This window comes from Clupea harengus, chromosome 11 (assembly GCF_900700415.2).
Source record: "Clupea harengus chromosome 11, Ch_v2.0.2, whole genome shotgun sequence".
In the NCBI taxonomy this organism is placed as follows: domain Eukaryota; kingdom Metazoa; phylum Chordata; class Actinopteri; order Clupeiformes; family Clupeidae; genus Clupea; species Clupea harengus.
The window spans coordinates 5,704,479-5,717,167 of NC_045162.1; the positions used below are offsets into that span (position 1 = coordinate 5,704,479).

General features: G+C 42.0%; 1 protein-coding gene across 1 annotated transcript in view; it reads left to right on the plus strand.

The window, feature by feature from the left end:
* The first annotated feature begins 104 nt into the window (after window positions 1-104).
* The window catches only part of si:ch211-113g11.6 (uncharacterized protein LOC559008 homolog), a 13,402-nt gene continuing 817 nt past the window's right edge, over window positions 105-12,689 (plus strand). The window contains exons 1-14 of the mRNA XM_031575639.2: window positions 105-481; window positions 2,017-2,156; window positions 2,399-2,461; window positions 3,168-3,263; window positions 5,019-5,121; window positions 5,705-5,812; window positions 6,399-6,538; window positions 6,935-7,113; window positions 7,285-7,393; window positions 7,630-7,828; window positions 7,933-8,048; window positions 8,466-8,638; window positions 8,784-8,839; window positions 8,962-12,689. The exon at window positions 8,962-12,689 is cut by the window's right edge and continues 817 nt beyond it. Of these exons, the coding sequence (XP_031431499.1) occupies window positions 403-481; window positions 2,017-2,156; window positions 2,399-2,461; window positions 3,168-3,263; window positions 5,019-5,121; window positions 5,705-5,812; window positions 6,399-6,538; window positions 6,935-7,113; window positions 7,285-7,393; window positions 7,630-7,828; window positions 7,933-8,048; window positions 8,466-8,638; window positions 8,784-8,839; window positions 8,962-9,308 (1,908 nt within the window). The 5' untranslated portion in view covers window positions 105-402 and the 3' untranslated portion in view covers window positions 9,309-12,689. The remainder of the gene's footprint in view (window positions 482-2,016; window positions 2,157-2,398; window positions 2,462-3,167; window positions 3,264-5,018; window positions 5,122-5,704; window positions 5,813-6,398; window positions 6,539-6,934; window positions 7,114-7,284; window positions 7,394-7,629; window positions 7,829-7,932; window positions 8,049-8,465; window positions 8,639-8,783; window positions 8,840-8,961) is intronic.

Sequence of the window (12,689 nt, forward strand, 5' to 3'; positions counted from 1 at the left end):
AGCCTACTGCAGTTAACGTTTGAAGCAAGTTATGTGTTGTTTTAGAGGGGTGAATGTGTGTGTGTGTGTGTTTGTGTGTGGGGGGTTGGGGGGTGCTTAAATCCACTTTTGCATGCAATTCCACCTTTTCCTTTTAGGCTTTTGAGGTGGAGCCTGCGAGCCCCCGACTTCTTCTGAGGGAACCGTGGCAGAAGCAGACCAAGGGATTATTCGAGAGAGAGAGAGAGAGAGAGAGAGAGAGAGAGAGAGAGACTGGACCAATCCAGTGTATGATTACATAGGTTGGTTAACTCTTACCGCGCACACATACCCCTACAGGGTTTTCTGAGGTAAACATCAAATCGGTTGAACACTGTTCCCAGGACATTGTTTGAACATCTGATACCGACTGGACCTCACAAGATGAATCGGATCTTATTAGCAACCCTGTTTTCCGTTGTCTGGGCTGAGAGGACGCCTAGGCTGAAATTTGTTATCCAAGGTACGTTGTATTGCATGCAGTATTAGAAGGTAATAAAGTTGCTGGGATGCATCCACCGGCGACTGTGACAATTGAATTGAACTATGAATACATTTTATGTTTCGCTTCCTTCCGTCGAAATAGTTAAATGACTGAATGAAGGGTAGACACGAACATCCTGATGGAACCCATCGACGTATGTCTGAGGATAGATGGATATAAATTAACGATAGCCTACATAACTCATGATAGGTATATCTGAATACAGTGTATGCATCAAAATATGAAACATATCTCAAGCAACTCAATCATTTTGCGGCGGTGCCACAACAGCAGAGTGGAACAGCAAAACATATTTGTCAACTATAACGAGATTGGATAAGCGTCATCACTTAACCACTTGTGGAGCCAGCTGTCTGAACTGTTATATCAGTTATGGGAAAATGCACAGCATACAAATTGATATTCCGTGGAAGAGGTTCTACTAAGAAAGAAAATTAGCATACATTTATTTCAACAAGAGTATTAAAGATTTTCTGACAACCTAGTGGCGATGTTGGTCCTAAAGCACATTGAATTGTTTTCACTTGTCGGTCAGCTTGTTGCCATTTGCCCACACACACAGGCGGATCGTTACCTTGATGTGCAGATACCAACCTACGTTTTATGTAGGACTACATCGCAAAACATATGTGCATCATCTTTGTGCTGAAGCGCACGTATCATTACTTAATGCGCATCGGCGGAGAGGTTCTTGCGTTGCAGAACTGCAATGCAGTTGCTCACACTAAAGGCAATGATGGCACTGCAGCAGCACCACTGGCTCACTGAAGATTGAGCAATATAAGGACCTCGAAAGCCTCGCATGCACCCCCCCCCCCCACCACCACACACACACACACACACACCAATCAGACACTGGATAGATGGAAAATTCCACTCATCCAGATCACAATTATTCATTCAAAGCACGCACGCCACAACAGTTCATTCTCCGACGACCGTATAGGACCACAATGCACATAACTGTATGTTAACCTCGTTACCTCGTAAGACGTTTACTCGTCTTGCAAACCGGCAAACATCACTCCCGCTCATATCAGAATTACCCCTAGTATACTTTACCTAATTTCGCAATCTATATTTATTGTTTCTAACTATTGAATAAAGTGCGTACGCACGCAAGAAGCACTATTTATTTATGTGCAAATACGTGAATGAGTAAATGTATGGTGCGATCAATTCCAGGACCACGGACAGCACCAGCTGCCTCGCCCCGCATCTCCTATTCAAGGCACGTTTAGCTAAATTGTCAGAGGACTGGCGAGTCGAAACGCTCTGACCACACAATCGAAAATGCCCATCCCATCTGCATTTTTTTCATAGCAACCACACTTGCATGTATCACCGATTCAGCTCCGAACGGAAGAAACCAGTTAACAATTTGATGGTTGTTTTATAAATGCGGAGAGGTAGTTCACCTGCCGACGTCCCATATTTATGGAGCCCATTCCCAATAAAAATAATATTGTCCCAACGTCTGTCTTGCCCCACAGAAACAAACAGGTTTCATTTCGAGAAACCAGAGAACTACATGACTGTGTACCACAAGCAGGGAACTGATGTCCTCTTCGTGGGAGGCCAGGCAGTTATCTACATGCTGACATTCACTGACAAAGGAGTCCGAGACACGAAGGTAGGCGGTGATTTAGTAACCCTATGCCAGGACACCGCTGTTTCTCTGCCCTAGCTCTGACCCAGCTAAAAGACAGTGAGAAATTGATGACCTCAACCGACAGACTGTAGGCTATAATTTTACAGATACACATTTATAAACTAAACCTATACTACATAATAGGCTACAATTCATGTCTGTTTAACCTGGTCAAACTCATTACAGGTGTTTAAATTTCACACAACAGTGTACTTTCTCTTCAGATCCCAGTAGTCACGAATCAAAATGCTAAGGAAGCGTGTATCGCCAAATCCACTTGGGGCAAGGTAGGTTGTCATATTTAAGCTATGTATGCATGTTATGTGCAATATTCACACTGTTTTCCAGGTTTAACTGACAACAGATATGACCTGAAATGTGAACTAGAAAATAAACTCTATTCAGAGGGTTTTATTCTCTAAAGTAGAAGTCTCTCTGTATTGCTATTGTCTGAGAGGACAGCTGCTAAGTCAGCTGTATTGGTTTTCCATCTGCTTTATGCTGACACTGAAAATAGGCAAGCACAAAACACAGAACATCTGGGTCTGTTTTGTTGTGGAAAGGATTTGGTCAAATCTAGAGCATCACAGAACGTAGAGATCTTGAACAGATAGAACAGATAGGAGATCTTGTAGGTATGGACCATGGTGGAGGAAACCATTTTGATGTGAGGTGTTTGCTACCAGGCTCTCAGATGTCCACTTCCAATACCAGAATCAATTTTAACTCTATCAAGCCAACTGCCAGTCTGAAAATGCCACCATGTAATGTAGTTGTCAGTGTAGCAGCTATTTTGACAAGGCATATTTGTACAAGGAATTATGTCTGGTCCTCATCTTTGTAAGCAAATAAATCCTACATTATCATTTAATTGAGTATTAGCAGGATTATGAGGGTATTGCGTCATTCTGTATTTCTGCAAATGGCCCAAAATGTGATTTACCTACAAGCATCATGCATGTGTATCTAATTTAGTATCTGTTTTGTCGTCAGCTGGAGTGTGATAATTTCATCACCGTCATTGAGGAAGTCAACGATACGTTTGTGGTTTGTGGAACGAATGTAGGCATTCCCAAATGCTGGTTTTTGGTAAGACCATTTTCCTCCATTCTATGATACTAAGTCAATGCTGATCATCATGTTATTGTTTATCGGAACATAATCAACATAATGTGGTATGACCTCATCCTTGTGTCTCAGAAGCACTGTGGCAAGAAGCATTTAAGAGCAAAGCTTTTAAGTGACACACATTCAGTGAGGGTTTGTGGGAAGGGTGACCTGGAAGGTCACGTTTAGATTAATAATCACCAACAGTTCCAGTCATTCACATCAACATGCTATTTTTTGTATCTGGTGTCCCTTGAAAATGCCGAATCGACCGAAGTTTGAGAATCTACCTATTTATCCAATCCACAAAATTGTTAAAATAACCTAAGTTATAGGTACCTCTGAAGATGTATGAAGAAGGGACTTGGAAAAACAATCGTTAATTAAACTTTGTATGAAGCACATAGATAAAAGATCCCTATGTGGTGCTGTATTCAAAATCCTTGAAGCATGGTTATGAAGGAGCTTAGCGAAGGATGGTTACTGTGTATATGTTAAAGACAAATATTACTTAAAATCAGCATGACTGTGAACTGAATTTGTATCTGTTAATTATGCATCTTCCTGACCAGCATCCCAAACTATTACTGAAGCAGCAAGAAGATGTGAAAACCTGCCAAAAACGTGATCAAAGTGCTAATAACAGCAGAGCAGATAGAATGAGATGCTAACGAACTAGCATTAACGTAGAATAGGAGATCAAAATAAGAGTGCATGAGGACGAGGGTACACAGGCAAAATGTGCTTTACATAATCAATAAGGTTTTAACCCCAAAATGAATGATTAAACCTACTCCCAACGTGTGCAGTGAGGATACAAAACAGCTTAAAATAAGAACAAGGATTGCAGAAACAAAACAGCCAAAGATGAAACAAAATAACTTAAGATAAAATACAGAAGATAAAAGATAGAGATAAAAAGTCAACAACTAGTTTGACACTCCATAGTACACCAATCCATAGAGACAAGTTTAAACATAGCCTGTAAAATCAGTTCAGTTTCAGAGCGTAGGGGACACGACTGCAAAGGATTGGTCCCCATTTGATGTTAATTTAGACCAACATCTCGTCCTTGGTTAAGTGAAGGATGGATATCAAAGGTTAAATGTTCTAAATTGCAGTCAAGACCATTTCCATACAGCAGTTTGTACCTAATCAATAAGGTTTTAACCCCAAAATGAATGATTAAACCTACTCCCAACGTGTGCAGTGAGGATACAAAACAGCTTTTGTTGCCTATGTGTTCACCCAATAGCGGAGCAATGTTATGGTGTTTGAGACAAGTGAAAATAGCACTGAAAAAACACAAAGACATTAAGGAAGTGAAAATTCTCTAGATGTCATTAAATCAGCATAATCTAATAATAGGAATGTCCCTCAAAGATTAAACGCAAGACTGGGATTTGTTTTTTTGGGTGTTTTGCAAAGGATAAAGAGATGGAGACTACAGGGTTGTCATTACAGAGCTGAGATAACCAGACTGACAGTGCATGTCTGTCTTTTCAGAGCCACTGACAAGTACCTCAGTTTTAGATGAAATTAGCTGAATGGTATATAGGACGCCATGCAAAGTGGCTCAATGTGTAATCTCACTGTATTTGACTGACATGTGAAATGAGATGAAAGACGGACGTTAAGATGAGCCAAAGCTGCTAAATAGGTATAAATTCTTGACCTGCCCATTATCTTCCAACCCCTTTCTGCTCAACCGGTGTTTATGTGATCTGATGTCCACAGAATAACACCGTGCTCAGCGAGGTGCCCAAGGATGCACGCATGGCCCCGGCGTCAGACATCTCTCCTCCCTTCCCCTCTCATCGATCCATCAGCCTCTCAGCAGGTAGCAGACAGAGACGGAGAGTGTGACTCATCCCCAGCCTGCTCTAAAGTACCGCTCTAAAGCACTGCTCTATTTTTGCCACAATCAGGTCACAGCAAGCTGCGAAACAATGAACTCCAAGCAGATGTAGGGCAAAGTCAAACAGAAGCCTGTTTTTGGCATGGGTCTGGAAGCCCTTTAATGATTAAGATCACACACACACACACACACACACACACACACACACACACACACACACACACACACACACACACACACACACACACACACACACACACAAACACACACACACACACACACACACACACACACACACACACATACACACACACACACACACACACACACACACACACACACTGCATTGCATATCAGTTTGATTGGAAAGGGCACTCAGACACTGTAAGCCCCTGGAAAAGTAAAATGATTGTATTGTGTTCTGCCCTATTAAAATACTGTATGTCCAAAAAATACAGTATTGTTGCTTAAAAGGCAAGCCTTTTTGACCCTTGAGGAAATGATGTGTTACATTCAGACCGTTTGTTATGGTATAGTGTATAATTGTCATTGGTTCTGCCTGCAGAGGGGAGTCTGTACTCTGCCCTGTCGGCGGTGGATCAGCAGAAAGGCTCTATCCGCCGCGTCTCTGGGGCTGGTCGGCTGCTGAAGACTGAGAACAAGTGGCTCCTCAGTAAGTGGAGCAGAGGCTGGTGTGTCTGTCTACCTGTATGTATGTATATGTGTCTCTGTGTGTGTGTGTGTGTGTGTGTGTGTGTGTGTGTGTGTGTGTGTGTGTGTGTGTGTGTGTGTGTGTGTGTGTGTCTGTCTATCTGTATGTATGTATATATATGTGTCTGTCTGTGTGTGTGTTTGTGTGTGTGTGTTTGTGTGTGTGTGTGTGTGTGTGTGTGTGTGTGTGTGTGTGTGTGTGTCTGTCTATCTGTATGCATGTATATGTGTCTGTGTGTGTGTGTGTGTGTGTGTGTGTGTGTGTGTGTGTGTGTGTGTGTCTGTCTGTCTGTCTGTCTGTCTGTCTGTCTGTCTGTCTGTATGTATGTACTGTATGTATGTGTGTCTGTGTGTGCGTGGTTAATACTGTACATTGTCACAGGAGGTTGTGATGAATATGCAAGAGGATTAGTGAGGATAAGATCAATGAGTGGGGATGGGCTCAGATTGATGTTAATGGAATTGTAGCCACCTTGTGCGAAAGACTGATTGGTCTCTGTCTCTCTGTCTCTCTGTCTTGATGACACTCCTGGATTCCCTCACTCCAGATCCCCAGTTTGCAGGAGCAGCAGTGATCCCCGCATCACACAAATACAAGGAGGAGATCTATTTCATCTTCAGTGAGATCAACAAGACAGCCAGTGTGGACGATGAGCCCTATAGGGCACGCATTGCACGCGTCTGCTTGGTAAGTCTGCTTGTTGAGTGAGACTAATACTATACCGCTTTTGATATAAATATGAAGTAAATATACACAAATACATGTAATTAAGCTCTCTCTGGCACCCATAATATGCGTGCAAATGTAGTATATAACCATTTGTACTTAAGCTATACATTTCAGATTGAATTTAAAGTTAAATTGTATGTGTGTGTGTGTTTCTCTCTCTCTCTCTCTCTCTCTCTGTGCGTTTGTGTGTGTGGGTGCTTGTGCGTGTGCGTGTGCGTGTGTCTGTGTGCGTGTGCGTGTGTCTGTGTGTGTGTGTGTCTGTGTGTCTGTGTGTCTGTGTGTCTGTGTGTGTGTGTGTGCGTGTGCGTGTGCGTGTGCGTGTGCGTGTGCGTGTGTGTGTGTGCGCGAGCTCAGACTGATGAGGGAGGTGTGAAGAACATCCTTCCTGACTCCTGGACCACCTTCCTGAAGGCTCGTGTGATGTGCGGCAGTGGGAACACCCCTCAGCAGTACAACAACATCAAACAGGCCTACATCCTGACCGCACAGGAGAAGAGGACTGGCATCATGTATGGCCTTTTCTCCAATGCCTGGTGAGCATATAACCCCGTTGCTTCAGGAGCATGGAAGGGAGGGGTGTAATTTTATTGGCTGTTGAGTTCAAATATCGACAACCTTTTGCCAAAACCTTTAAATACCATGCACGTTCACTATAAATATCATAGCGTATGAATGGTGATATGAGGTGACCTATCTTCTTGCAGGGAGAAAACAGTAGTGTGTGCCTACTCCATTGAAGACATTGACCAGGCCTTCTCCACATCCAAACTGAAAGGCTACAACAGCCCTCTCACTGGACACCGCCCTGGAACAGTGAGATTTTAATTTTTTCTAATAAAACTCAATCAAATCCAGAAAATAGCCTACACAATCAGATCGCTGCCAGAAACTTAATATGTACTGTATGTGATGGAAAACAGCTCAGAATGGCAAAAAAAACGACCAAAGACATTGTCATGTAAAAACAAACTTAGTCAAGACTTTTCTTCAAATTGAATTGGAATGCCCACCATTTTTTTTTATTAACATTAGCCCCTTGTTGTTTACAGTGTACCATGAACACCACAGCACCCCCTAACACCAAGATCCTTGAAGTCATCAGAGATCACCCTGAGATTGAGGATGTGATACGACCGATCGGTGGTGCTCCTTTGGACTTGCCCACTGAGGACCATTTCACCCATATCGTCATGGACACAGCATTGGCTGTCAATGGCGAACACTACAGTGTGGTCTATCTCGGAACAGGTAAGGGACTGAAGGCTGAGATTAGTGTAATTAACGAGCGGTAAGCAAATAAGATTGTGATCTTTGCCTCGGTAGATAATTGAAGATGTTTCTTGGTACCCCAGAGCAGGGGAAGGTCCTGAAGGTCCTGCACACTCTTGACGAGGCGTTCATCATTTCACAATTCTCTCTCTTCCACAACGAGGGACCAGTCCTTAGCATGGCCATAGACTCCCAGAAGGTAAAGAAGCTATTTCTTAATCTCACGATCTGTGATGTATGCAACTATGGGGATATACAGTTTTAAGATTATCTTCCAAATATTGTTAAGTTGCAACAGTTCACAAAACAAAAAGCTATAATAAACAGATCTGAAAAACCCTGTTTTACAGACTTCAATCACTATGCAGTTTTGATGACACAAATACATTGAGCCACTGATGATTGAATTCATTGTTCTACTATGCAAATATCAGTTAGAGATCTTTGCTATAATTTGGATTGCAATGACAAAAAGACTGAGAAGAACCTCCTGTGAATTTCAATGCAGAGTTGCAGTGGAATATAGAATTACGGATCCTCATGAATGCTCATGAATTCCAGCTAAAGTGAATGTCCATTCTCATCACATCCCAAACCTCTTGCCTCTTTTCCTCAGGGTCACCTCTATGTGGGCACCTCCACGGAGATCCAACGTGTTCCTCTGGCAGACTGCAGTCGCTATGGAGACAGTTGTCGAGAGTGCATTCTGTCTAGAGACCCTTACTGCGGATGGGACCCTGCTAAGAAGAAGTGCTTGGCCATCCCAGCCGGATACAACATTACTACGGGGTATTAAACGGCAATTACTGCAAAATACTTTATATATTAATAATTTAATTGCCATTAGATCATTTTTAATACCCAATTTTTGACAGCAAGCTTTTGAAATCCATGGAGTAATGACCTCCTTGTCTCCTCTTTCACTTTAAAACAGTGCACTCAGCCAGAGCCTTGATCAGTCCAATGCCTCGATTTGTGGGGATGTTAAAGGTGGGTGTATTATGCAGAGTCTTACATAATACAAGACACTGTGACCAAATGTTAGAGTGTATAAGCAGTTTAGTTTTGCCTCTATCTCTGTACTAACGTACTGCCTCTGCTTGCCTCTCAAGCCATGAAGAGCCGAACCACAGTGCCCAAAGATGTGATCGTTGACTCCAAGGGTCCTGTCCTGCTTCCGTGCCCGATCCGCTCCTACCACGCGACCTATCGCTGGGAAAAGGACAACTTTAGCAAGCGCTATCCCTGCACCGTCTCAGGGACCTCTTGCGTGCTGGCGCCATCACCTGACCTGCCGCTGAAGGAAGGCGTGTTCCGATGCATGGCCGAGGAAGATGGCTTCAAACAGGAAGTGGTGTCCTATCGCCTGGTGTACAACGGCAGTCCACTTCCTGCCTCCTTTGCCTCCACCCTCAGCCTGTCTGTTCTGTTGGCTGCAGCCACCCTTTGGCTTCTGTAGGTGTGTATTTCCCCCCCCCCTCCCCCCTGGCCAATTTGCTGGTGAATGATGGATGAGATGATCTCAAGGTTAGGTTTCGCAGAGCAGGCGTTTGCAGGTCGGGTGAATTGATGAGGGGAACTGCTGCAGTTGAACCACTCTGTGTCATTTGTGGCTGTTTACAACCCACGTAAATTCTAGGGGTTTAAGTACTTTGGTCTGGTCTCGAGACTAGAAATGAATGGCCTTGGTCTTTACACTGTTCTCCAACGTGAATTTTTACGCAACCCTCGTCTCGATATCATCAGAAACCTGATCTGATTTATGAACCAAAAATTATAGAAATCGTTTTGTTAAAGAAAATTCAGTATTCTTTGCCCCACTCATGCAACTGCAGCACCCCTGCTATATATAGCAGTTTATGTATCGCTGTCCTGTGCATGCACCCCTCAGTCAACCGAAGCACAAGATCAAGATCATAATTTAGAGTTAGCAATAATCCATTTGGCTTATCGAAAACAAAGTGTTCTGTTCAAGAAATCAAACAAAAGGAAAAGGCACTGTGGACTACTTATAAAGCCTTAGTGGCTAATATCATGTGGAAGAACACAAAGAAATGTTGCTAACAGTAATGGCAGTTAATTTTGATAACTAGTTGATAATATTGTGTGGCTCTGTTACCAGTTTCCTTGTCTTATTTGTTAGCATTCTATCTCCTGGCTATTACGGTAGTTTCAAGAAAGTAGAAGTATTTTGAGTTGTAATTGAGTCTCATAACAACTCAAATTAATGGTCTTGGTCTTGTTGTGCTTTCGGATAATTTTCTACCCCACCCTGATTGTTCTGGCCCATGACAGACTCAAATGTGTGGCTGATACAAGCCAAGACCATAGATCATCCATTTGCGGCGTAGCATTTTGCAATATGCCAAATAAAGAGCATGCCCATCTGAACACATACAACAACTAGAGATACATCCCTTGCTTCCAGTACGTCCTGAGTACTGTAAAGGCTTTCTCCCTAAAAATGCACTTGAGATGGAAGTGGGAGATGTGTTGTGGTGTGATGAGGTGATAAGGTGTGTGACAAGCAAAGGGACGATGCTCATAAATAATCTGATGATGCCTTTTTTGTTGTTTTTAGTAGTAGGTCAGTTAGGTCATTTTCATCTTTCTCAGATCTCATGGTTTAATGAGTGGCATCGTCAACATACGGAACCATAGCAAAGCTTGGCGTAGTGCTATAGAGCTCAAAACACTGCAGAACACTGTGGGCCGATACTGGAAGCCAGTACCAATGATTGGCTATTCGACTGGTGTGTCCTTACGTCACTGTTTATTGACTTAAAAGTATATTCTTTATAAAGAGGGTGGCGTCAGGGTAAGCTGTGTTTCTGTTGGCTGTAGAGGGCTTGGCTGAAAAGGTTTGAGCTGCGCTTATGTATCTAATCGACTGATGGACTTCTACCCCTCTCTCCTTCTTTGTTATAGTGTTAAATTGGTATTTCTTTGGTCTTGACTGGTACTTGGTCACCTAGATTCTGCAATGGTCTAAGTCATCACCATTTGTTGGTCTTGGTCTTCTCTTGGGCTTGACTCGGACTTAGATCTTGGTTATGACTTCAATCATGGACGTTAACACAGCACTGGTAAAATCCTACATTTCTGTTGATTCACCGACGAAGCCTAGAATTTGCCTGAGGTTAATACATTTACTAATGTTATGTTATGTTACCTTTGTATTAAATTAATGAATAAAAAACAGTGTACTGTACAATTGTTGAAGTTATCGCATCATAGTATGCATTTAGAATACAAATATGTATTCACTTAGATGATAGATTGTTTTATACTCATATACAATTTATGTCATGTCTTGCCAAACATATCGTTTTTGTATAATTTTTAAAAACTAACTTTGCGAACCTATCTTGGGATGCTACGGAAGGCTTCATTTATCTTTTGCATTGGAACAAGCTTTGAATCTCGTAGAATTTACAAATTCTTAAAGCTTGAAGATATTATATTGCTATAATAATGACAACTAATAAATCCTCAACAGAATCATTCTGGAAAGCGGAGAACTGGAACTAAAAGCCTTAACATATATGGGATGGTATCCCTAAGCACAATTCACAGTGAGAGCATAACTGTAGTGAATCTGTTTGAGACATGGCTTTGTGCATGCCATAGAGCCTTACTTTCATTTATGGTATTGCAAAGTAAGACAACCCCTACAGGAGCTACAGGTATCGAGCCTGTGTATGTCACTGTGTCCTATCCCCATCACGGCAGACTCTGTGTCATTTGCCAGAGAGCATTCCATAGTCCTATGCCTTGGCTTTTCCCAGTTGAGGTCATTTTAAGTGAGGGTCAAGTTCATTTGAGTAGATGAAATGTAGAATTGCATTTTGTAGTTGCTATGAAAAGGTGCTTGTGGCTATATATCAATACATAAGTATTGTGTATTTTGTTCTGCTCTGCAAATGCCTACTTCCACCATTGCTGCCTATGTACATTTCCTAAAAACTGACATACTATATATTAGTTGTGTACTAAGGAACCATACACCAAACACTAACAAGACCATCACACAATGGAAAGTACTTTGACAGAGAAAGGGGTTATTTGCCTACTTTGTGAGTGGTAAGAAACTAAAAAGTACATTAACCATCAGAGGTTGAAATGGAGCATCAGATAGTAATTATACCCAGTAGAGACTTTCAACCATAAGTGTGCTAATAGGTTGTGCTGTAAAATGGAGCAAGTCTTGTTATTTCTGTAACTATGTCTCTCATAACAGCTGACCCCAAATACCAGTGCGTTTTTTATCCTTTATTCTTCCCAACATACAGTATTAACCCATCAGAACTACCGATATCAGTGTCTAATTCAACAGACGTGTTTTGAATGTAATTATGATAGTTAGACCTTTGCTTGCTCTTGCGGCCCTGAAGTGGCTAATGCTTCCCCTTTTGTCCTTTTGTAGTGTTATCAAATGCCAAGATAGTGATACAGTACAAGTGCCATATTTAAGTACTCTGTCTGTATTGCTCTGCTGCATTGTGTTTTGGGCCCAGACAACATGTAACAGCCCAGAGTAGCAGCTGCCCAAGGCCAGAACAAGCTTTAGTGGCTGTGCTATATGACAAACGCAATGCCCAGACTAATGCAGAATATCAGCTAAACACGTTGACAAACAGCATAACATATTTGCTATGTGAGTGTGCTTGATCTGTCATCTGCATTAAATGAATACATGTGAGGAACATTGACAAACTTTGCTTCATATGATTATACCTATATACATTATTGCTTTCTTTACACCATGAAATTGCTGTATCTGTTTGTCTTTGTGTCTTATCCTTTGTGTCGACAACTGTCATACAGACACATTATCAAC